At 34.2% G+C, this 27,641-nt stretch overlaps 1 protein-coding gene across 1 annotated transcript in view; it reads left to right on the forward strand.

Moving 5' to 3' along the window:
• Positions 1-502: 502 nt before the first annotated feature.
• Positions 503-27,641, forward strand: part of ROBO1 (roundabout guidance receptor 1) — an 839,320-nt gene continuing 812,181 nt past the window's right edge. Inside the window, exon 1 of the mRNA XM_056135441.1 lies at positions 503-987. Within this exon, the coding sequence (XP_055991416.1) occupies positions 879-987 (109 nt within the window). The 5' untranslated portion in view covers positions 503-878. The remainder of the gene's footprint in view (positions 988-27,641) is intronic.

A 27,641-nucleotide genomic window follows, 5' to 3' on the forward strand; every position in this document is an offset into this window, starting at 1 on the left:
AACAGAAAAAAAAAGACTGCTCAGCTCATGGTGATGAAAACCATTATGTAGGAAACTGGAGAGATAAAATGGAATATACCAACATGCATTTACAAAGCAAACAAGTGTTTATAATGCAATGCAAAACCAGTGATCCTTGAATGTGCAATGTATGTTAAATTTCCCCTGCTTCATGGATTTAGGATATTTTTGGCAGACTGTCTTTTTAAATTATTCTCCGAGTATAAAAATTGCTCAGTACATCTAAGTAGGATAGATGATTGTTTACCACTCCCTTTTTTTCCAGAGGTATTTTTATCATATCTTAGCAGTGGATATTTATACATCGAATCTCTTCTCCAAGACGTTAGATCAAGCTTTAAGAAGAAGTGGGATTTTTTTCTTTCCTTAACAACCACCTCTGTTTGAAATGAGGTGTGTTTCCAGTGCCAAAATTAAATATTCAGGTTCGTCAAGTACTATAATCTGTGGTACAGAATGGGTAGGTGGGAAAATACTGAAATATCAGCTTTTCCCTGCTACTGTGTGATGAAAAATGTTGACAAACATTTGGAAGAAGTGAGAGTTGGCAGGAGCAGGTTAGGAACTCATAGCTATAGAGAAGGCAGAGAAAAGTGTCAGCTTATCTCTCCTGACATTTTGCTTATGTATAGAGGAAGGTTTTTACATCCCTCCTAATATTTTTTAACATTCCTTGGATGATTCAAATGGAAAACCCTGATGCTATACACCTGCCTTTGGAGAATGTATGAGGAAAACAGCTTTTTTTGTATCTATTCCGAATAATATGAAAGGATTGGCTCCAGGTTTCCATATCCAGTAAAAGCCTTCAGGTTCGTCTGTGACAGGACTCTCCGTAGAGGTTATTTTTACCTGGCATGGCTGTCTTGTTACTGATACTGCTGCTCTGGATGGCAGAAATAACTTCTCCTGTTGGTGCCTCAAGCAGAATGAAAGCTGGGTCAAGGTGGAGAGGTGAAAAGAATCGTGAGTAACCAGGAATTGTTTTTTTTTCTTTTTTAATTTGGGTATATTTCTTTCTTCTTTAGATTTGGGCATGCACCGGATCTGCCTAGGTTTGCAGTTTTCAGTATTACTAAGAGGTTGTTTTAAGACGCAAAAATAATTTTACACATTAAATATGCATGCAGAATAAATGGGCTGCAACTACTTTAAACTCCACACATCTGCAATATTGTTCTGGGTTTCATTGCAATACTTTTGCCTGGCTTTTGTAGTTAACTCTTAAAATTCCTGATACTTGTCAAGACTTTGAACAGGTAGCTTCCAAGTCTCTCTATGTCATTTAACATTATTTCTTCTACATAATATAAATATTGTATTTTAATGTACTATAGAATCCCTTGTCTATTACTAAAATCCATTGCATCTAGGAATTTTTTTCTTAGTTAACAAAAATTTTAGAAATAACCAATAATTACTACAAGTCATTTCTTTATTCTCTCTGGAAAATGAAAGCATCCACAGTTTCAGGACTTCTAATATATTTATATAATTAAGGTGTTCAGTGTTTAAACTACTATTTTAGTTTTAAAATGGAATATCTTTTTGTTATCATGAGAAAAGAGTAAAATGAATTTGAAGTTTGATTCTCTCTAAGCTTATTGGTCAGATCTAGCCACTGCCTTTTCTTCTTCTTACCACCCCCACACCATGATAGGTAGAAAGATTTACTTGAAATGCATCTTTGCATTTAAAGTTCATTGTAAACATAATCCCCTATTCACATTTGATGAGAAATAATTCACTTCTCCATACTTTCTTTAAAAACAAGGCATATTCCTGGACCCTAAAATGTGTTTGGTGATTTCTAAATATCCCGTTCTGAGGAAACCTGATAATACTATTATTTTACTGGGTTTTGTCAGAATATCCAAAGTTAACTTAGAACTTATTACTAAGCTTACGAGTTTTGTTTTAATCATATGTTTGACCCATTTACACTTCTTTTTTTAACTAACTTCAGTGGGAGTTGGAAGCTGGAAGCTATATAATCTGAAAAAGATCTTGTTCAGTACCAATTGAGTTTGTAAAACCAGTTATGAGTCTTTTATATTCCTACCTCTTCTTTAATTTCTGTTTCTTCTCAGTTCTTTATTTTTTTTCTTTTTTTATTAGTGAAACACCATGAGGTACAGTTATAGGCTTACAAATTTTGTGCTTGGGTTTCAGTTATACAATGATCAAGTGCCCATCCCTCCACCAGTGCCCGTCATCCATCACCACGGGTCCCAGCATCCCCCCCACCCCCCATCCCCCCCCGTCCCACCCTGCCTCTGTGGCAGGGTATTCCCCCTTGTTCTCTCTCTCTTCTTTTGGGTACTGTGTTTTGCAAGAGAGGCATTGAGTGGCAATCATGTTTGGTCTATAGACTACTTTTTAGCATGCTTTACCCACCCTGGGAGGGTCCTCAAAACACCCTTCATTTGGTGCTCTCTTCTCTATCTTCTTCTCAGTTCTTTAATCCCTCATTTTTCCTATGGATGTTTCAGGAAAGCATGCCTAATGTCCAATATTACTAATACTCAAAATAATAAATAATTTATTCTTTAATTGACCATTTTGGTCTATATATACAATGCTCTACATAACTAAACTGAAACAATTAAGTCAAAATCTCATGTCCTAATATGATAATTCTAAAAGAGAAATTCATCCCTCCCCAAAGTCTAAACTTCATCACTTTTTCTCTAGAAATTGAACTTCATTGAAAAGTCTCCATTCCATAATACCTGTATGATTTTAGCTTGCCTAGAGTTACAATTCATGGTATTTCATATCCATTACTTGAAAACATATTTAAACTAAATTTTGTATGCTATTTCTCCACCAATAGAAATAAACTTTAAGAAGGCAAAAACTATGTTTTTGTTATTGCTTCTTTGCTTTAATGAAGAATTCATCAATACTCTTATTCAGTAAATACTCTTTAATTTATTTATTTATTTGAACAATGTATGTGATTACAATAAATCTTGAAACTAGAGAGATAGATCAATAGACTGGAATCCAGGTTTTAATTTCTGGTAACTTGGATTTGATGTTTGACACCACATAGATCCTTAAGACACTAAGTTCCAGAAGATGGGAGTAGCTCCTGACTACCACTGGTTGTGGCCTTGAAATCAAAATTATTAAGTCTTTCAAAATAAAGATTCTTTAAAATTACAATCATTGTGTTGAGATTTTCTTTGTTTGGTTTGGTTCATACTTGGCACTGCTCAGGGCTCTTACTCAGAGATCACTCCTGGTGAGCTTGGGAGACCCTAGTGAAGCTGGGGTTCAAATATAGATCGACTACTAGCAAAATAAGCACTCTATTTGCAGTGCAATCTCTCCAGTCCCATTTATCTCTTTTACTTTAAAGAAACATATTAGGAAAAATATTAACCATATTTATTTGTAGGAACACTGGGTCATGTACACAATGCGTATACAGCCATAGAATTCATAGATATTGCAAATTCAGTTCCAGACCACCTACTGTAATTCACGTAATTTTTGTTTGCCAGCACATATGAAAGTTATTTTTGCAAATGCAATTTTTAGTTTTAAATAGCATTTTGTCTATAAGTACATTCACTGTCACTGTCACTGTCCTTCCGTTGTTCATCGATTTGCTCGAGTGGGCCCAGTAATGTCTCTATTGGAGACTTTGTTGTTACTGTATTTTATTGCTGTAATTTGACCCTTAGTGATTCATAGATAGATATTTTGCTGCTGGAGGATCTTACCTTATATATTATTGTAGACATACTAGAATGCCTGGTGGTAAAAATTGGGGTGGGTGTGGCAATTTTTTACATTAAAAGAACATGATGTTTTTCAATATGATAGAATCTTTTATCAAGTGTTGACTCAAAGCATATCTTATTGAACAGCAAATTCTTCAAAACTGAAGTCAATCCTCTCAATTTTAGATGCTGTTAAATTCTCTCTTAATATTTCCCCACCATGTAATTTCTCCCCCTCAACGGCCAGGAATCTCTAGAGTTGACCAAGAAAGTTGCAGTCAACTTAGTCAACTTCATCCAAGTACTGATACTTGATCTTTCCTGAATCACAAATATCCTCAATGTCATGTAGAATGGTGAATTCTTTGCCAAAGATGTTTTATTCATTGGTTGGTTGGTTGGTTCTTAAATCACACCAGCTATTCCTTGGATTTACTGCTGGCTCTGTGCTCAGGGATCAATCGTGTTGGTCCTCTGTCTACCATATTGGTGCTGGTGCTAATCCAAATGGATCCATATATAAAGCAAGCACCTTAATCCCTGACCTCTCTTTAACCTCATTTTGAAAGTTTTTCAATTTATTTTTACCAGATATATCATAGATACCACACTTTATGGAATTTATAGTCTTAAGAAACATGTATCCAAATAAAGGGTGTTGGGAGGATCCTCCCAGGATGGGAGAAGCATGCTGAAAGTAGACTATATACTAAACATTATTGCCACTCAATGCCTCTTTTGCAAACCACAACACCCAAAAGGAGAGAGAGAACACAGGGGAATACCCTGCCACAGAGGCAGGGTGGGATGGGGGACATGGGGGTTGGGAGGGATACTGGGATTCATGGTGGTGGGAAATGGGCACTGGTGGAGGGATGGGTATTTGATCTTTGTATAATTGAAACCCAAGCACAAAATTTGAAAGTCTACAACTATACCTCATGGTGTCTCACTAATAAAAGTTTAAAAAAAAGAAATATACGTATTCAATAATCAGAATAGAAAGTTGAAATTTTTCCTTGATACATGAGCTTTAGAAAGGATATTATGTTAGCAGAACTTGTAAACATTAATCTTTTCATACATCTTCATCAGAGCTATTGAAGTACTATGTGCATAAACAATAAGAAGTGATATCTTAGATAAAACCTTTTTGCTCAATAATCCAAAGAGTAGGTTTAAAACATTTAGTAACAATCTTGTAAACAGGTATTATTTTATACAGGCCTTATTCCATGTATCATACATTGGCAAAGTATATTTAGCATAATTCTAAAAATCTTGAAAATTTTTGAAAAGATAAATGAGATAAATGAGAGTTGTTTTTTAATGTTAGGCCATTGTTTGACCTAAATTGGAATTCTGTTGCTTAGGAACTACCTTCACTCATTATCCACTGGATAATCAAACTTGATTATTATGGATAATTTTATTCATTTACAATATTAGCAGTTCCTACTTCAATTTCCACCTTGACTTTATGGATTTGGCTTATTCTCTACCAATTCTTGAATCAATCTCTGAATAACTAGACTTTGGTTTAAAAGATGGGCTGTCTTTATCCTCTATCTAGATTACTAATATTTTTTCCATATGTCCAGCAAGAAGCCTTTTATTTTACCATGTGTGTTCTCAAATGGAATAGCACTTTTAATTTCCTTCAAACATATCCTCAAACATAACTTAGCTGGCTGTTGGCACAGAGATCTAGCTTTCAGCCTGTCTCAGTTTTGGGCATGCATTCCTTACTCAGCTTAATAATTTCTCTTTTTATTTCTAATGAATAACCTATAACTCTTTAATTTGAGCAGTTAATGCCATTCAATTTGAAATTTCTAATTTTGATCTTGTTGTCTTTCAGTAATTAGAGAAGCATAAGGAGACAGAAGAAGATGGGGAAATTGTTGGTTAATAGATCAGTCAGAACATAAACATTTACTAGATTTGCTCAGTTACATGGAGATAATTTGTGATATCAAGTAATTCCAATATCAATACCATAGACTCTTGTGAGGATTAGAAACTTGTGACATATACATATACATGCATACTTAATTGTTTAATTATTCATAAATGCATACTTAATTGTTAAATAGTTGTACTTGACAGTACAAAAAGTAAAAATTGATGAAATATGGTCTGCCCATATAGATTTGATCCTTCAGATAATTACAGATATACTTTTGGTGATAAGATTCCATTAATCTCAACCATTTGACAAGGCAAATAAGATATAACATTGTTAATACACTGATTACTATAAACAAAAATAGATTAAGATATTATTTTATATTGATTTATAGTAAGTTTTATCTTCAAACTTTAAATAACTTATTCAATTGAAACCTAACTATATTAACATTTAAATAAAGTAACAATGTATTGATGAAACGTAATATTGGGCCTGAGAAATAGTACAAAAGACAAGGCACTAACACGACTGACCTGCGTTTAATTCACAGCAGCCCACATATTTCCCTAAGCACCAGGAGTAATACCTGAGTGCTAAGCCAGGAATAAGCCCTGAGCACAGACAAGTAGTACCTGAGAAAAGAAAAATAATAATGATAAATTTAAATAAAATTAAGTAAAATATTTCATATAATTTGGTTATTATTACTAATTTTATATTTTTCTAAGTAAAATAAAGCCAGAAAATAACTAAGATAATTATTGTAGTAGACTCTTCTAGAGTCTACTGTTAAAAATAACATGTCATATACATGGTCTATGCAGGGAAGAACACAGAGAAACTCAATGTCAAATAAAATAAAGAATGTATACTTTCTTAGAGACAATATTAATGAAGAGATAATAGCTGTTCTTCAGATTTATGGAGGTAGTATTCTATATAAGAGGTGTCATAAATTTATATAATTATTTTAAAAACTCTATATAGGGAGAATTTTATTGTAGAAGATAAGATTTCAAATATTATTTCCAGACAAGACTCCAATCTCCAATCTGTAAATTCGTACATCACATTCATTTATTGCCATCATGAATTGCTACATGAGGGATATAAACATCCATCTAGTACTTTCCATTCTGTAATTTCAGATAGCAAATATATTTTGGCTGATTCATGTGTGTACCTCCCAATCGATATTTAAACTTTAATCAGAAATTTTCAAAACCTTCATTACTGCACTGTAAAAGAACTAAATTCTTATGCTCCATTTATAATCTAAAACACTAGATACTTCAGTAAATCCACTTTGATTTGGTTTGGTGTAGTTTGTGGGACACACCACGTAATGGTTATGGCTTTGAGCTTAGGGATGATTTCTTGTGGTGCTTAAAAGTAAAAGTAAAGGCCCTCTCGTTGATCATCGATTTGCTCGAGCGGGCCCAGTAACGTCTCCATTGGAGACTTTGTTGTTACTGTGTTTGGCATATCGAATACATCACGGGGAGCTTCCCAGGCTCCGCCGTGCGGGCAAGATACTCTCGGTAGCTTGCCGGGCTCTCCAAGAGGGGCGGAGGAATTGAACTCGGTTTGGCCATGTTGGCTGCGTGCAAGGCAAACGCCCTATCGCTGTGCTATCACTCCAGCCCTTGTGATGCTTAGGGACCCATATATGTTGACGAAGACCCAATTCCTGGACAGCTTTTTGCAAAACAGGTGCTTGCCTGCTGTACTATCTCCAGATCTCAATTCCATTCCCTTACAAGCCCTCCACAACTTCAAGATACATGAAAACTGCAACTTCTTTATTGTTGCTATTTTATTTGAGGCACAGTGATTCTCAATACTATTCATGATAGGATTTCGTGAATACAATGTTCCAACATCACACCCTTCACCAGAGTGAACAACTTCCCTCAGCCTCTATTCGAGTATCCATTCTATTCAACCCCTAGCCCCAACCCTTGTTCTCAGTTGTATGAAGCCATTCTCAAATTTTTCTTTTAAGGCATTCAAAACTTCTATGTGAGGGTGGGGGAGGACGAGGACTATCCTTCACAAATATGCAATATTGCTTTTAAGTATCTATAATGCATTTATTATTTTGCCTTACCATCTGAACATGTTGATACAGTTTATGGTATATTTGGAACCATCTGTTTCTTTTCTTCTGTTGTTCACAGGTCAAGTGTTTCTTGTTAGAAAATTTGTGAAATATTGAAATTATTCAGGACAGGATCCTTTAGAAATGCCTGGGAATCATTTAGAAATCATTTTTTTTCAAGTTTTTAAAAAGACCTAACTGCCATTCTTCTTTCTCTAATTTTGTTTTATCTGTCATGTTATTGATGTCACCATGAGATTCAAAATTTTGCAAGAGAATAGTATTTCCACATACACTTTTTAGCTCTTCTTTCATAGTTCTTAACATATGAAAAGATGGGGAATTTCTAACAAAGCAAAAAATTAACTGAAAAATTATCCATATGTATTTTTGTTGCTTTAAAATAATATTGATTGAACTGAAGTTGTTACCAATTATTTACTAAATTATACTTAGTGAATTATAGCAATAATTTCAATGTATCATAGCACTGTAGCATTGTAGCAGTGTCCTCCCATTCATCGATTTTCTTGAGCGGGCACCAGTAACATCTCCATTGTGAGGTTTGTTGTTACTGCTTTTGACATATCGAATACACCACGGGGAGCTTGCCAGGCTCTGCCATGCAGGCGGGGTACTCTTGGTACTCTTGGTACTCTTGATTCGAACCTGGGTTGGCTGCGTGCAAGGCAAATGCCCTACCTGATGTGCTATAGCTCCAACCCCCTGCCAATAAAGGGTTCAAATTGTTGAGTACAAAATATAACACTGACATCCTCCAAATACAAATTTCTTGTCTCTCACATCCATGATAATTCATATGCCATGAATAATACAATGTATCATATTATCATTACATGGCCATGGTAAGCATATTCCTTATAAATAATGAAAATATTAATATCATATCATTGGCCTTTGCACTAAGGCAACACAGCCTGTTCTTCCTATGTGGCTTCTGTTTGTGTTACTAGTTGATTTGCAGAAAACCATGTTCGACTGTTTGCAGAATATGAGCCTCCTTCAGTGGATGATAGGTAATGATTTAATCTACTCCTAAGTAACCCTAGGACTAAAGCAACTAAAAGCAACTGTACTTCATTGGTTTCTCTTGATAGCTGTGCTGGTAGCCTGAGGATGACTTCAACCAGCAAATGACAGCTAATATATAATTATTTCTAATGATAATATATAATTACTTATAATTAGCTATTTTTTAAAGACTTGGACTTGTATTTCTCTATTTTGTGATTTGTATTTCAGGGTCCTCTAATAAAAAATAGGAGTGGTGTTATTTGTGATAATACATGCATCTATTTATAGAAAAGACAACAGTTATTTAGGTAAGATGATATTTTTGGTGTGTCAGAAAGGTCAATAACTTAAATCTATAGCAGATGAAGAGTTGTAACTTTGTTGCTTCAAATTCCCTAAGTCTCAAATCTGGGGACCAGGAGAAAGCACTCAGCTGTTGCAGAGATGATTGAGAAAACAGCTGAATTCAGCTGTCACACACATGAATAGAAATGCAATTTCCCAGGTAATCCATCCTCAAATCATCCGTATTGAAAGGTTAAAATTCTGCAGAGGCAAGATTTCAAAGTAATAAAAAGCAACAATAATTATGCTTCAATTTTGAAAAGTGTGAAGGAATTAAAATGTATATAAGTATTATAAAATTTATAATGACAGGTGACAAAAATAATAGGATGAATAGGATGTATGTCTGCAATCTCACTTTTGGTCAATCAGCATTCATCCTGACTTGGGCATTGTTATTGTTAACTATAATGAGTGAAATATGTTTGGTTGTAACAAGTAACTATAAAGAGTGAAATATGTTTGGTTGTAACAAGTTTCTTGGAAAGGTAGGAATAGACTGCAAAAAGGGAGGAGTGTATAAAGTTTTTCTCATGCTATAAATGTGAACCAACAAATTTGTTCCGTAGCTTAGCTCTGTCGGTTGGTTGCTATTTTTCCAATTGACTTTGATGTTAAAATTAGAGATTTGAAGTAATAAAATGTAGCCCAAAGGTATAGTAAAACCAAATTATTAGTATAATATTTTTGAAAGCTTGTTCTCTTGAAACATACACATTTAAAATTTTAACGTTTGCTACCCCTCCTTGGAAACTATCTATTATTTGCCATTTGAACTTGTTAAATTACAGGAGTGTCAAGTATTTTATGTGCTAGGATTCATTTACGTTTGAACTGTGCAATGAAATAGAACAGTGGGCCCTTGGAAATGCAGTGACAAATATATCACTGATGAAACTTGTCCAAAACCTCTGCCAAGGTAATTGCATTTATTAAAATAAATCTCTTTAACACTCTTACTATTAAGATGTTCACACTTTTGTCTCTTGGTTTGGTGTGGTTTAATTATGTAAGAAAATGCTGACCAAGCTCAAAAGTAGTGCATTCTTTGTTCATCTTTGATTTTCAGCAGGAAAATATATAAAACAATTATTAACATTAAAGTATACAGTTTTATAGAAACATTTATCAAATCACAGGAAAATAGATAGAGGACTTGGTGCTACGACTGTATAACAGATAAATGGATGAAGAAAGAATGAATGATAATTCAAAGACCTCTTGGCAGCCCATTAATCTAAAGCATGTATAGTTGTATCATCATTGAATAGTGTGGTAAACTGAGCGAAGATTATGGGAAGAAGATGATAAGGTTTTCCAGAAATTTTTTATCACTCAAAAATAATTACCAACATTATTTTCACATAAAAAATAGTACATGATTTAGAGTAAAACAATGTCGAAGCTTGAATTAAACTTTGAAACAAGGAGTCAGGAAGCCCCTAATATATTTTTAAAAATTAAATCACATGGAATTTATAAATGCAGAGATCCATCCTGGAGAGAGGATACAGTGAGATCCAAAGACAATTTTTCCTCCTATAGGTTGTGAGAACTAGAGCAATCTCTCTCTGGATGTCTAACTTGATGTGTTAAATGGAAGTAATAATATTTTATGGCCCACTAGTTGTGAAGATTCTCATAAAATGTTGTCATAATGTGTTCAAATATTAGTGACTTGATATAATGAGCATTACTGATATAACAAAAATTAATATTATATTTTGCTTGTCGAAATGTCTCTTTGTCTTTTGCACATGCTTCTATCATTTTTGTCTTGAACATATCTGTTTTTCTGAGTGCATGTTGCTTTCATTATACTCTTTTTTACAATAGGTAAATGTACCCCAAAAAGGAAGTAAAGGAATACTGAAGAAAATTCAGAAAAAATAAATTTTAATGAATAAAATGAATAAAGAAGGCAGTGAAGGTATAGACACATTTCAGGATGTTCTAGAATATAGAGATGTTTTAGAATTTTGTTTTGTTTTTGTTCTGGGGAGTCATACTCAGTTATGCTCAGGGTTGACTTCTAGTTCTGAGCTCAGAGATACTCTACATGGCCCGTGAGGGCCATAAGTGTTGCTGGTAATCAAACCCAGGTTTAGTGCGTCAAAGGCAAGTGCCTCACCCACTATTCTACCTCTCTAACACTAAGTACTGGCAAATGTTGAAGGACAAAAGAGATTCTCCTTGCTCCACTTCATATTTTTTGCCCTTTTATCAAACATTAAGTGATCATATATTTGAGGGTCTAAGTCAAGATATTCAACTCTCTTCCATTGGTCTGTAGGTCTGTCCTTATACCAATACCATGTTGTTTAAATTACTACCTCTTTATAGTACAGTTTGAACTCGGGGAAGGAGATGCCTCCCATCTTCTTTTTCCCCAAGGATTGCTTTAGCTATTCATGGGGGTTTATTGTTCCATATGAATTTCAGAATTTTTTGATCTTTTTTTTTTGATCATGGGTATTCTTACAAGTACTACATTGAATCTGTATAATACTTTGGGGAGTATTGCAATTTTGACAATATTACTTCTCTCAATCCGTTAGGGATGTGTCTCTATTTTCTCGTGTCCTCTTTTATTTCTTGAAATGGGGTTTTGTAGTGTTCTTTGTACAGATCCTTTACCTCATTAGTTAAGTTGATTTAAGGTACTTGATTTTTTTGTGGCAGAATTGTGAATCAGATAGTTATTTTTTCTAATATCACTTTCCTCTTTTTCATTATTTTCTTGTAGGGAAGCTATGAATTTTTGTGTATTGAGTTTGTAAACGTCCATTCTACAAATCTATTGTTTCTAGAAGTATTTTACTTCTTCAACATATTTTGCTGTATTGAACTCATAACCAAAATACTAATATCCAACTACGCTATGTCCTCCTTAATTTCAATTGTACTACCATCTGCCCCTTCCCAGTCTAAATAGGCTGAAGCGATAGCACAGCAGGTAGGGCGTTTGCCTTACAAGCGGCCAACATGGCCGACCCACCCGAGTTCGATTCCTCCGCCCCTCTCGGAGAGCCCGGCAAGCTACCGAGAGTATTCGATATGCCAGACACAGTAACAACAAAGTCTCCAATGGAGACGTTACTGGGCCCGCTCAAGCAAATAGGAAATAATTTCTTTAATAAACAATTTGCATAATTTTAGTCATTAAAATTTCTCCAGCCCATCAAATATAATTACAATGTGTGATTATTATAAATATATAAATATAAATAATATAAAATCTATAATTATCAAAATATATAGAAATAATGAATATAGGACTGATATAGAAATCTAGGAATAATGAAAAACAGTAATAAATAATGAAAATATAAAAATAATAAAAATGATATCATGTGGAAAAAGTTTAATATTTCATATATATAGGAAATAATGAAAAATTTTTTTCTATCTTAGTAGTCTGGTTGAGAACTCACATTTACTTTATTTTGAAACAACCTTACATTTGGTGACATAATCCAGGGAACTTATCAGCACGCAACACTCTTTTCTGAATAAGCAATTAAATTTAAAGCTTGAGTAAAGGTCCACCCAATAAATTTAAGTGCATGGCATCTGCTTGGGTACACAAGGATCTGCTGTGAGTGAATCAGAATGCAAGCAAGGTCTCTAATGGCATTTTTGGATCATGTTTAAAAAACACCTGTAAAAAGTATATCACAATTTCAAGAATAAAGGACATTGTCAAGGTATTTCATCATCAGAGCCATGTAATGTTATAAATGAAGAAAATGAAAATATAAACAGGTGGAAAATATGAAACACCTTTCATTTCTGCTCACTGCAGTCCAGGCTCTCTGTCAACCTGAAAGCATCATTTTTTTTCTTTTCCTACTAAAAACAACTTTGAAATTTTTAAGGCAAATTTTATAGAGTGTTAGCTATGTGGTCATTTTCACTTTATAAGTAATTTAAAGTGTTCTGGAAGTCTTCATAGGTAAATGTGTATAGGCCAGAATATACATAACCACCTTCAATTTTTAAAAAAATCTAATCTGTATATATTCATTGAACATATTAATAGATCTGAAAGGAGCAAGCTGTACTTCTCTCTGATGGAGAAGAGTTCCAAAATCAAGACAAAGCCCATGGAAAATGTTGGCTTTCAAGATTTCCTGGCTTTATCAGGGAAGTTTTCCCAGAGGTCAGTGTTCCCCGAGGTCTGTGTGGCAAGATCTTGTTCTAGGGATCACTGCTAAATTGAAGAAGGAAACAGATCATGACAGGCCTCAGAGTCAGTTTTATGTTAGTGTTTGAAATTGTTCTATCTAGAGATAGAACAAAGCCTCAACTGGACAGGTTCAAGTGAAAGAGAGAAAAAATAATCCTTTTGAAGAAACTCATATGTTCATATATTAATATGTTTACCAGGGCTGAAGTGACAGTATAATGGGTAGATCATTTGCCTTGCATCCAGCCAACTGGAGTTCAATCCCCAACACCAAGCACGATCTCCTGAGCCCTGCGAAAGTAAATCCTGAAAACTGCCAGTGTGGCCCAACACCAAAACAAACAAAAACAATGAGGATAAATAAGCATGTTTAAAGTATCTCACATTTCACTATCCCTGGCTTACTCAGAAGAGCTACAAGAGCACAGTCTCACAGGCTCAATGCATAAACTCTTCATGAGTGACCTGAGGTCCTATTCCCTTTCTCACTAGAAACATGACTTCTCATACAATTATTCTAGTTGTCTATATCTTAGGGTCAGAGAGATAGGATAGCAGGCAGGATGCTGGCCCTTTATGCCATTCACCTGGATCAAACCCAGGACCACATATGGTCGCACCAAGGACTGCCATCACTTATCCCTCAACACAGTGAAAGGAGTAAAGCCCCAAGAACTGCTGGGTGTGACCCCCCCAAAAAAAGAAGAAAGAAAGAAAGAAAGAAAGAAAGAAAGAAAGAAAGAAAGAAAGAAAGAAAGAAAGAAAGAAAAAGAATACATATATCTTGTCTGTGGGATAGATTAATTCCCTCATTAGGAGAAGTAAATTCTTCCATGAAAAAAATTGTACTTTCATATCTATAAAACAGTGTTTGTGCCATTAAAATTTTATTGAGTGTACACCATAGGAAAACAATTTAATTAATAATAAAAACTAAAATGTTCCTTAGGGTAGGACTAAAAGGTTTCTGTTTTATTTTTTAAATGAAAAACATAATACTCAGGGATAGTTTGTAAATCAGCAAAGCCATTTGGTTATGTGATTAGCAAAATAGTTGCCACTAGTGAGTAGAAATTAAATTTGCTACTTTATTGCAATACTTGAGGTGGTTTTCTCCATGGAGAAAAATGCAAATATCCTATTGAGAATATATGCAAGTAACATTTTGTCTATACTGTGTGAGTTTTGAAGCTTATTCTATTTACTTTTAAAGGCACTAAGATTATGATTCATGATGTTAAGATGACATCTTAGCCAAATTTTACACTGCAGTCAATAGTAATATATTTGTAGCTCTAAATCCATAGCCACATTGATTCATGTAGATTCAAACATGTGACTTATTATGTCTTTACATATGTTGAAATGGTTTTAGTAGAGTTCATTTTTTAAAATTTTTGTTTAGATATACAATTAGTCAATAATTTTTACATATTTTGCTTTTTGGATAATAAATGAGTGACATAGAGTGTGTGCTTAACTGGAAAAACTAAAGAGAATTCAGAGGTGACATATCTTTATTCATCAAATTGCACTAAAAAGAACTAAATAATGTAAGGAAAAGTATTTTAAGATCCTTTTCTAGGATCAAAACTAACAGGAATTTGGCAGTGAATGATTCCATAACAGATAAAAGCTTAATTAAAGAGAAAAGCCAAAAGTGTATTCTTTTGAATGGCAAATTGTCAAAAATATACAATTTATTCATTTCATTTAGTGTCCATTCTGAGCCAGGCTCTTTTGTAATAGCTAATCTATTTAAATATATTTAAAATTCTCAATTCAGGTAGGACATTTTTATCCACTGACAGATGAAGAATATGAGGCACAGGGAGGTTAAGCAACGTAACTTAAAAGTCCATTATTGGGAAATGACAGTCTGGTTTTGACTTGCGAGTCCTGAGTGAAAGTGCTATTGTTCTGTGGCTCTTACTAATCTTCTTTATTCCAGGATGTTGTTTTTATTTTTTATAGTACATAAAATACGCAATATTCCTAATATGCTGATTTTGTGAGTGGTGATGGTTGATTGACTGAGAGCAGAACTATACACACCCCACTACCTCTGCAACACCGCTAAGAACCTCCTGGCCCAAAAGAAATATATGTTAGAAATAGCATTATTTAAACAGATGGTTGATATGGTTGATAGTGCTCAGAGGATGAGAAGAAGCATCAAGGTTGATAAGACGATGAGTTCCTAAATTGATTAGAGAAACAATTTAGCTCATCACACATTCCAGAGCACTTCCAGAGTCCATGCTGAACTGACATATATAGATTAAAACTGCCTCAAGCAATAGGATTTTGCTTACACTGAGGGAGTTCTGGAAGAAAAAGATATTGAAAAGTCTTGTGAGAATTTCAGTGGTATAGATAAAAATTTCTACCATAGAAAATTCAAGGGCAAATCAGTTACAGGAAGTTTTAATGAATTCTGTTTTCTGATTCCTTGCATTAAAATTTAATTACATAGGAAGTAATTTGAAGTTATGTTCTGTGCGTTTGTGTGTTTGAATGTATAAGAGAGAGAAAAGAAACAAAGACATGAGCCCTGGAACCTTGGGTAGAGTTACAAGCTTTGATGTAAAGTACAATATCAATCACAAGGTATTGAGGGAAGTAGTAATACACACACACACACACACACACACATATATATTGCACTGCACTTTAGCACTGTCCCCCCATTGTTCATCAAGTCGCTCAAGCGGGCACCAGTAACCTCTTCATTGTGAGATTTATTGTTAACTGTTTTTGGCATATCAAATACTCCATAGGGAGCTTGCCAGGCTCTGCCGTGTGGGCAGGATACTCTCGGTAGCTTGCCAGGCTGTCCAAGAGGGATGGAGGACTCAAACCCGGGTCGGCCACGTGCAAGGCAAGCACCCTACCCGCTGTGCTATCAATCCAGCCCATATATATATATATATATATATATATATATATATATATATATATATTCCTATGAACCCTCATGTTCCACACAGGGTTGAAAAAAGTATATATATACATATATATAGTTATATATAGTTATACATATATATAATTCTGTGGAACATGAGAGTTCATAGCAGCCAAAAGATAAGAAAATATGAAGATCAGAGAAGTAGATATGTCTCAGGTATTGAGGAGGTTGAATAAAAATGGAATTGAAAAATAGGTCACTTACTTTGCTGTTAAGTTCATTTGTTGTGAATTTTGCAAGAGAAATTTCATTAGAATAAAATAGAATAAGTTATATTTTAATGGGTAAGGCAGATTGGTTGCAGGAATGAAAAATGCCGACTAATAACTTCACATTTAACATTTGTTTTGTGCTTTTTTTCATTCTAATCACTTTACATCAATATTCTTATGTTTTCCTCTAATTCTCCTGATAAAGCTAAAACCTGAAGCACGAAGAGCTTTGGCAACTTACCCAAATCACTACATAGTAAAAAGTGGAGTCTCAATTCAACTCACACAGAGTCTTTGAAAATGATTCCTTGAACCATTCATTGAATGTTGTTGGCTCTTTTCTCATCCATCAATTAAGAGTCTGGGCTCTAAATTTCTGCTATTACATTTAGTTATTAATGTTCTTCAATTCCTAAAGTAGAAGACTAGTTCTACACCAACATTCCTCATTTTCCAATTGAGAGCATCAGGTAGGTTCAAAGTCATTGACAGGCATATTTATTCAACCTATGACCAAATGATATATGGGAGAAGCATGCAAGAAAGGTCCAAAATGGAAGCAACGTGAGGATTTCTGGACAGAGAAGAAAGGTTCTGAGAGATTTGTCATAGGGAAATACTGGAAGGGTACGAAAGAGAAACAGTTCTTTGGGAAGAGTAGAGAAGATTATGTTTCAAAGGGAAAGGAAGAGACTTTTTCACATTTCACTAGGTTAGTCCTGATTCTGACAGCTGTTCGTGATTTGTGACCTTGAGCAAGTCATTTAGTTTTTGAGTCTCAGTTTTCTTGTTTGTAAAATGAGAAGTTTGGAATCAGTTATCTCTAATATTTCTTCCATTTGTAACTTACAGAAATTAAATGTTTGCTTAGGCTATTCATTATTTTGATGATATGCTGTCTGTGTCTGTGAAAAACAAAGATCCTTTCATTGCCTAAAGAAGAAATTCACATGAAAATATTGAGTAATGTAATGGACCCTACTATTTAAAATTTGGCATGAAACCTTTCTAAACCAGAGAAATGTACTTTTACATTTAATAATTAGAAATGCCATTACTACATTGTCTGATATAAAACATGCCACCTAATTTTGAATATTGTACTTCATAAAGTTAAATCTTTTTTTCAAGTAACCTCATGCATATGGGCTATATATTTTTCCTGTTGCTACTACTTTAATGTATTTGTTGTCAAGAAAAATTTACAACAGCAATAGATTTATCTGACCTTGTAATTATATGGCTGATATCAATCTCTCCAAAACTGGTGGTTATTTATTTCTATAAATAATTTATTCTTCAAGCCTTAGTCTTCTAACAAAACACTGCAACATAGAATGTTTTCTTGACCAGAAATCTGTTTGTGCAAACAATTATGATAAAGCAGTGAGAGTTAAAATAAAGTGCCCATTTTGATTATTGGCAGACCATTTCCAGATGGTTTGGATAATTATTTTGTGATTGCTTCCCTGACACTTTCTTGAAGGATGAAGTCTTTAAGTGATAAATGAAAAATGAATCACTTCCTTAGGTTTCACTTTCTGTATCCTGCCTTAGGAGACCTTCTGAACTAAAAAATCTGGTATTCTAGCTCAGTGTTTTTGACTGGTTTCTAGTCATTCAGCTTTTAAATGGGGGCGGGTGGGGGGAGAGGGCAGTAATAGGCCTGTCTATCTGAACACACTAATTGGGAAGTCTTAGAAATTGAGATTTGGATAAGGGGGATAAATGGCATTGGTTTGCATTATGAAAATTAACATTACTATTGATTATACTTTCCTTTCAACATAGCACCTTTGATTGAACTCAAACTGAGCATTTCTTGCAAATATGTTATGCAATATATAAAGAGAAACTAAAATATCAGAAAGTGATTTTCTTCCTCATTTTGTGACTATAGCAACATATGTTTCTGTTCCTCTTCCTTTCCAGGATTTAATGAAAATCCTCTTAATCAAGTGCACACACCTCACCTTGGGAAAATCAAATGTATTGTTCAAATATATCTCATAACTTACTTAAAATTCCAGTTTTTTTTTTGTATTTTCAGGTGAAGTAACATAGAGTGCTATATTGGGTAAGGATGAGAGAATGAGAAGTTTGTGAGTTTTTATAATGAAAACATTACCTGTGTTCAAAAAATTATTTTACACTCTGCTATTAGACTAGAAAGCACCACTTACTGAACTTGTTATAGTCTGTGTTATTTGGGGAGATAAAAATTAATCGGGCTGGAGTGAGAGCACAGTGGTAGGGCATTTGTCTTGCGCGCAGTCAGCGCGGCCCAGCTGGGTTCTATTCCTCTGTCCCTCTCAGAGAGCCTGGCAAGCTACCGAGAGTATCTCGCCCCCAGGGCAAAGCCTGGCAAGCTACCTATGATGTATTCAATATGACAAACACAGTAACAACAAGTTTCAAAATGGAGATGTTACTGGGTCCGCTCAAGCAAATCGATGAACAATGGGAGGACAGTGGTGTACTAAAAATTAATTAAATGATAATTATCATGATAATGAATTTCATAATAGAATGCTTGGTGCTCATGTATGTAATAAAGTAGTACATTTTTAATAAATATTTCTGTCTCTGAAAACATTAATCTCTTCCTAAAAGATTATTCTTCTCATTCTCTGTGATTCTCTATCTTAAAAGAGTTAATTTTCTCTTAAACCATCTTGCCCAATAGCCCCTATTTCAGAAAATTCTTGAGTCCTTTACTGTTTTCTTTCTTCTCTCTTTCCTTATAATAATCTTTCATCCTACTCAGATAGGTTCCAAGAACTCCATGGAAACTCTCTAAGAGTACCAGCCGTCTATAAACTGTTAAGCATAATTGCCTCTCTTTCCTTCTTATCTTACTGTCTTTTTAGCATAATTTAACAGTTGTCTACTCTTAAAATATATACTTCTTAGGCTAGGAAGGAAAATCAAAAGCTAACTCACATGTCTTGCATGCAATAGGTCCTGCCTGAGTCAGTCCCTGATACCTCAGGCTTCCCCAGCATACCGTAGTGTAGGCTGTGTGTGTGTGTGCATGTGTGTGTTTGTGTGTGAATGTGTGTTTCTAAACCCAGACACATAATAATTATATTCCTGCCTTGTCAGTCACTTGCTTATTAATATCAACTACATTTCTGTAACTCCAGATTATATGTTTTTAGCTCTACATTTCTTTTCTTTCACCTTTCATTTGATTTCTGAAATCTTATGTGTAACTGCCAGATATCTTCAGTGGAATATAAGACTGATATTATAAATAGCATATGATCACAGTAAAATAAATTTTGTTTCTCCCACTGCTTTATGTCAACATTGCCCTCCAGGGAAATTTTTCTAGCAGTAGAACATTATTCTAATTTATTCAAAATTCATTTTTTTCTTTTTTGGTATTTTTTTTCAAATTCACTATCTCAGGGGGCAATTTTATCATCTCTCTCAGGGTTTTCTTATGACTAAATATGTTCTAGCAGACATATTTACTTTTCCACCTATCCCTTTTTTACTCACCCAATGACCACATTCCACCTCTCCATTTTATAACTACCCCCTTAAATCCCCTTACCATACCCACAAACAAAGGCTACATGGGAGTTCAAGGTACCACTATACTAGTGTCGCAAGCTCTATCAACTTCAAGAGATATCAGTTCTTTTTTAATTTTTTGATAAATTAATTTTTCATGTAGATAGTTGGAGAAAAGGTCTGTTTCCTTTCAGTTTACATGCTAGGTCTTGCCAAAACATATCAATATGTAACCAGTCAAAAGTTGACATTAACTGTTCTTTGAAAATAGTCAGCGAAGATAGGACTTTGTGAGTATTCTGTTCAATGTGTTTCAGGCATACCTTTATGCCTATATCATACAGTGTAAGTGTGAGAATATTGGCATATACAAATATAAGAACACAGAATCTGCTTACAAGGATATTGCTCTGTACACAATGTCTCTGCTTTTACATCAAATCCAATATTCTAAGTTAATATGCCTTGTACACTGAAAGGTAATATTATTAGTGTAAAGTTGTTAGTGTAAATTGTAATTTTTTAATATTGTTAGTGTAAAGTTCTGAACATTTGGCGTTTATACCTTTAAACTTTTTATGAATGTCCACTTATAGATAGGAAACATCCATATATATTTATCTATAAAAGCGTTATTATTTCTAATCCTTGTGGTTTGTGTTTTAATTGTGAGTTCAACATAAAATGAGTTATTTAAAAATATCTTGTAACAATCACAATGATATTTTACTCTTATTAGCTAATATTTAATGACTATATACGTGTATACACAAAATTTGAAGGCAATTGCATACACATGCATAGATATGTACAGTATGATCAGAATATAATATTTAAAAAACTTTTAGGCAGTCATTGTTCAATGCACTATAGTAATTAATGAAGGGATCAGTCTTGGGGTGATAACGGTTGCTGCTACTATTATTTGCATCACATTTTTAAAGTGTACCTGTACTTCCATTTCTTGTGTTGTCATTTTTTTTTCTTTTTGAGTTACACCTGGCAATGCACAGGAGTTACTTCTGGCTCCTGGTGGTGCTCAGGGGACCATACAGGATGCTAGAATCAAACCCGGGGTCAGCTGTGTGCAAGAAAAATGCCCTACCCTCTGTGCTATCGCTACAGCCCCTCTTGTGTTGTCATTAATCCATGGTTTCATTGCAGGAATTTTTTTCATGCACTTACCCATTTCATGAAGTCTAATTTAGTTAAAACTAAATATAGTAACCCCAAATTTCCTTCCCTGGGTGCATCAGAACAGTAAAGTAGTTCACAAAATGCTAAAAGCAAACAGATGAAAGAGGACTCCATCTGTCATATTGTCACCTCACATGTCACTGCATCTACATTGTAAAATCTCTGTCCAGCGCTTCTCTGGGAAAGATACTTTTTCATACATAACTAGTAATCATTCAAGAGATGGCTGACCGCAAAAGTTCATGGAAGTCTGGTCAATCAATAAGAGGAAAGCTTATCATTTCTTATATTTTCATACAAATTAACAATAAAATCGATCTATTTTTATCTTTTCAATTTCTTAAACTTCACTTTCCGTACTTGATCATCACTTTTCAAACAGGGGAGTTAAGTTCTATGTCTGGCTTCAATATATTTTGTGATATGACTCTAATCTCATCATCTTACTAAAGGCATCACTGATACAAAAGTATTGTTCCTCATCTTTGGATCAGGGCACTCTGTCCTGCATCTGTGCTTTGATCACTATTACACCTCTAGCTGAATGTCCCTAAAGCTGTAACACGAGATCAACAAACTGCTCTCCCGGCTCTTTCTGCCTCACAGTGATCACAAGAATCGACTAAGACTATGGGTCTAATTGAAAACTTATTTTTGACCTAACAGGTTGATAGAAATCTCCAATGTCTGAGTAATGATATTTCAGCAAAAGTTTTGCTATGCCTTCTTCTCTTAATGTATAGAAAAACTTCAAACTATTAGCTTACCATAATTTTTTTCTCACCCTTTATCTAATCTTCTTTAGAATCTATTTAAAAATTTTATCTATACAATTGTTTTCATAGATAAATAAGTAAACAAAAGTCTGGGATTCGATATTCACAATATATTTTCTTATTTTTTAGTATAAGTCACACATGTATTCTGAGTTTGTTATTTTTGTTAGAACATTAGGCAGCTCATATGAAAAATGTTCTTTAAAAATTTATCATTATAAAAGCTGAAACTGAGAGATGGCTGAGTAGCTAGATCAATCAGGACACAAAACCTAACCTTCTGCTTCCCACAGAAGACATACTTACACACTCACAAATAAACTCAGGTTTAGAGCATAAGTTTGGGAAATAATCACAGAGGTTGGCATAGAATAAATAACATGTAGGTACAACCAGACTTGTTTTAGAACAAATAGCATTCAAATTAAATAAAGCATTAAGACAAGAAGCTGTGTTAGAATTTGGAAACCGATAAATTCCCTGTAAACTGTTATCAAAATAGGTGAGAATACAAATTAATGAAATAATTATGGAACCAAGATAGAGTCTTCAAAGCATTAAAATAAAGACATTCAGAGAGGTTATTTATATAAGGAAATTTATTGACATTTACTGTAGTCATTTTTGCCACTTCACAAATTTGTCTCTTGTAGTAGGTCATTTAATATTCCTGGCAGAGCTGGTTTAGATGCCACAAGTCTTCAGTTGTTGATTGATTGAAAATGGTTTTATCACTCCTGCAAATTAGAGTAACCTTGCAGCTAGAGTATTCTAGATTGCAGGTTCTTTCATACTATAATTTTAATAACTCTTTTTACTTCATTCATGATTATAAGGCTTCACTTAAAAAATCTGATGTGACTTTCATGTTATTATTTTCTCTTTAAGTTGCCTATTTAGCTCTTTTGTTTTCTAATTAAAATGTATTTTTGTGATATAAAAAAAGCTATCATTATAATACCATGGTATATAGATTTTGATACTATAATAGTTTTCCTTGTGTATTGAAAGCCAATATAAAGATGATTTCCTGATATCAAATTCCTTCCCACAGCCAGGAGCAAAAAAAATCACATTTGAATTTAATGTCCTACCCATTCCTCCCTCCTAAAGGAGAATAATTTATTTTTTTTTCAATTTGTAAACTATTTTGATTGCTTGTTGTAAATCTGTAAAATGAAAGCTGACTCCTTAAATTATTGTGCATCCACCACTTAAAACCGAGATTTTTTTTATTTTGCAGAAATGCAACATTCAGCCTCATGAGGAAGTGGATGGCTTGTGGGGTGGGGGTGGGGAGTTGGACTGGCAAGTTCACAAATGATCACTGAATGGGTCTCAGGTTCCACACTTTTATGCAGCAAGCTTTATGTCGCCTTTTGGATTAGCTGGTCTTATTGGAAGATAGCCGCGAGGACACGGAACTATTTTCTGTGGCAGTATAGCATTACAATGATGATACTGACTCATTAAAGTACGATGTTTAACGAGCATTTATCTCTATCAACATACCAGTCCGTATACTCATCCTCTTCAGGCGCCATGATCATAAACTCACTGAATTTGCAACCCTTAAAATAGACATTTTCAAACATTTGTGCAAACACTTGTACAAAAAGAGACGTAGATTTGGGATTACATAGATTACAGCAAGCCTCAAAATAACTAAATCTTTTTTAAAAATGATTACATATGTTTTGCCTCATTTAAAAAATTCAACTTAAAGTTTCATACAATAAAAGTTCCAAAGACTGAAATTTTTTCTAATGCGTAGTTCAGATGGATCTTCCTAAACATATGACTAGAAGCAATAAAACCGTTTATTAGTTTTAGTTTAAGATTAGCCAATATTAATTTTTAGAGCACCATATTTTAATTCTTTCAGTATTATAAATTTGGAAATATTTGGTCTATGAAATTTTATCAGACTCCTCTGTATGAGAAAAATGCAACAATTTTTCTAATTAGAAAAGAGCTTATGCCCTCTCCTTACATTATGAGACTATCTTAATAACCTTATATTCCCAAATCTATGATTTCCAAATCTACCACAATATTGTGTAAACACACAAAAAATAAAAAGGCCGGCGGTCTTGCCGTTTCCCCACTCCAGGGAGGTCGATGGCGATGGTCAGGTGAAGGAAGGAAACGAGGCCAAGCTAGTTGGTCTTAGTAGTCGTTTATTACATGGAAGAGATGTATGTCATGGAGGCCTCAGGAATCCTCGAGCACGTGCGCCTTTGTTCTCTCAGCTTCTGTCCTCAGCCCCATCTTCCCAGGTTCTCTGGTGCACGTGTCCCCCCAGAGAGCCCTGAAATCTCCCTTATATAGATCATAGTACCTCTAAAGGGCGCAATATAATGATGTCATCAAAAGGAGTTACAGAAAGAACACTGAGGCGGCAAACATACATTGTTTCCTTACATCCGCAGGCCAGTAATCCTGGCCTCACCTTTTCACAAGCTACAAGCACTTAGATTAGCACAACAAAGACCAGTCTGCTAGAGCTTGGAATCTACATCTCCAAAAAAGCAGTCTCATCCAAGCTAGTCAGGACACACAGAAAACTGCTTCTAGGATGTGTTTCTCCTCTCCTTGTCCAAACAACATATAAGCATACATAATATTAATCATTTCGTATGGACACAGTAAGAAATACTTTGAGCTTATATAATTGCTCTCCTAGGGCCATCTCGATCTCAGACTGCAGTGCTCAGGCCAGATATCTTCCCTATTCCTAGCAGCAGGGCCCTAGTCTCATCGTTACTATTGGATCATGACATAATGCCTATGATCAACCTCTTAACTTATAGTTAAGAATCGTGGCACCTTGGCCTGGCCCATCGCGATGCCAGGGTAGCACATAACTTACTGGCTTGCCCTGGTTCCATCCAGTCCCACGTCGGGACCCTGCTCTTGGAGTGCTAGGAAGTGAGGGCAACTGAGGCTTAAGTTGAGAAGGCAGATGCCCAGGAGTGAATAATATTCAAAGTCAATCAATTCCTAAGTTACGGAGCATATTAATTAATTGCCTTCCTGTATCTATACAAAAGGACATTGCATTAAAGTAAACTGCTCAAAAGACATAAGGAGAGGAGAAAGACAATATTAACTTACAGTACAGCTTCAGTGTCTAAGAAGGATGAGACCTTACAAATTGGTTGGGGAAGAGAGCATAGAAGAGGTTACAGGCAGACAAAGTAATGGGAGTGATTCGGGAGCACTGTGATGAGTGCGATTCCGATAAACCTAAGCTCCGTGTACTCCAACACAATATAACCAAAAATATATCATATATATAAAAAATTGTCTATATCTTTATCTTGCTATAAGTCAAACATAATTTGATTTCATGCAGACTTTAAGAATGAACACTTTTGTTTCTCTGAAAGAAAGGACTAAGATAAGTATCAAAAGAGAAAATTCAAAGAAATTAAATTTCATTGTTTAGTTTGAAACTCTGATTTTCATAATAGCATTGTCACTGTAGCACTGTCCTCCTGTTGTTCATCAATTCACTCGAGCAGGCCCAGTAACATCTTCATTGTGACACTTGTTACTGTGTTTAGCATATCCAATATGTGACGGGTAGCTTGCCAGACTTTACCGTGCCGGGGAGATTCTCTCGGTAGCTTGCCAGGCTCTCCGAGAGGGGCAGAGGAATCAAACTTGGGTCGGCCTAGTCAGCCGCAGGCAAGGCAGACGCACTACCACTGTGCTATTGCTCCAGCCTTGATTTGCATAATAACATACAGATTTCATAAAATATTTCTGTTCAATGTCTAATTGGATTATTTCAGATTTATGTGTCACTTTGTAATTTCTTCTTTTATTTCAATACTTATGTAATTGAGATAGCAGCTAAATTGATATTATATAATACTCTCATCCCTGTTACAACTTCATTTCATATACAAAATTTTATTTTTTCTTATTTGTTTTAAGAAATTTTTAGAAAACAACTTTGATAATTGTGTCTTTTACTCATACCTGAAATTCCTAAAATCAGAATTTTTAATTTAGAAAGAAAAATGTGACAAAAGTATTTGAAAAATTATATTCAAAATTGCTAACAATTATAAAATATTGTTTTGACATACAAAAGCAAAATCATAGACTTATATGCTAATTTATGTAACTCTAGAACTTTGTTAAGTTTCAAGATTACCTATGAACATCTTCTTTTGGATATCAATTAACTGGTCCCCATAGTAGCTTTTTATTTTTAATGATGTTTTGATGCAATGCATATGGTTATATCTAGACCATTTTTATTCTGTTACATTATCCCTAAACTAAAACAATAACTCTCAAAATAAATAACGAAATAAACAAATAAGGCATATGGTGCAGACTAGTGCAATTATCTAATTTTTAAATGAGCTATTTTTTGGGTAAATCACAAAACCCCAAAGCCATTCACAGTGAGAGGAAGAGCTAAATGATCTATCCAGCATCTACACTAGAAATTCCCTTAATAAAGCTTAAAAATCGAGCAAAGGAAAATTTATTGATAGGAATAGTAAGTGAGATGTGGGTTATCTGAGTACATGGATTTTGAAAGGGATGTAGAATCTGCCCTGCCTACTTGCTTTGTATGAGTTTGCTTCAGGTTTGTAAGCCAAACAATATAATTTTCTGATGACCATTTGGGAGAAAGAAGTGTATAAAAGGTGACTTCATACCATCTCACAATGTGAAATTTAGAGAGACAAAGGGATGAATCAGTAATGGCATATTATCATATAGCACCCTTAAATATTCATAGTAAAACAGTCTCCAGATTAATTTTTATAATGCTGTTAATGTTCAGTTATTTGTGACATTAACATTATAAGGTCCAAAATAATTTATTCTCAGATTCTTAAACATTTAAAATACTGTGATCAACCTTTGGGGTGGGATTTAAGTAGCAAATAAATAAATAAATAGATAGGAATACTTACAGCTCCCTAGTGGAATAAAGTCAGTACAGTGGTGTTATGCAGCATTTGAGGTAGTCAAAAATAATGACATTTCATTGTATTGCATTGATCTCGCATACTTTAACGTTGATTTAAAAGAAAATCTTGGCAGGCAATTAACCTACATACAAAGATGTGTGTAGTAGGAAGCTCTTTTGAATTGCTAATAGGAAACTTTTTCTTTCCAACAGCCCATTGAGGACCCCCTCATTTTTAATGTGAGCTATATCTTCCATAGTTTATTAGCATAAATCTTTCAACTGTCCTTGGTGTCTAATATTATATCAGTCTTCCATGGAATAAGCTGGTTCCCTTTCTGTTTCTTAGGCAATAGGTTCTATTTAATGGAGGAAACAGCTGACAAAATCAAGTCATTCTAAAACATGACAGCATTTAAATATATATCTTCACTTACGCACTTACCAAGAATAGTGTTGTAGGAAAACAAATATCAAGAAAGGCCAATCATCAATCAAAGAGCAGCAAAGATAAATTGAGACTACAATTAAATCTAATGTCCCAAGTGTCTAAAAGATGTAAGGGAAATATAAACTTCATTAGAAATAATATCTTAATGTTAATTTTAACAGTATCTGGATTGGAGAATATTAAATTCCTTTTTAAATCATAAAGTTATATTCACTAGTTACAGAATATTTCACAAG

The sequence above is a fragment of the Sorex fumeus genome, unplaced genomic scaffold (genome assembly GCF_029834395.1).
Source record: "Sorex fumeus unplaced genomic scaffold, SorFum_2.1 ptg000115l, whole genome shotgun sequence".
Lineage (NCBI taxonomy): Eukaryota > Metazoa > Chordata > Mammalia > Eulipotyphla > Soricidae > Sorex > Sorex fumeus.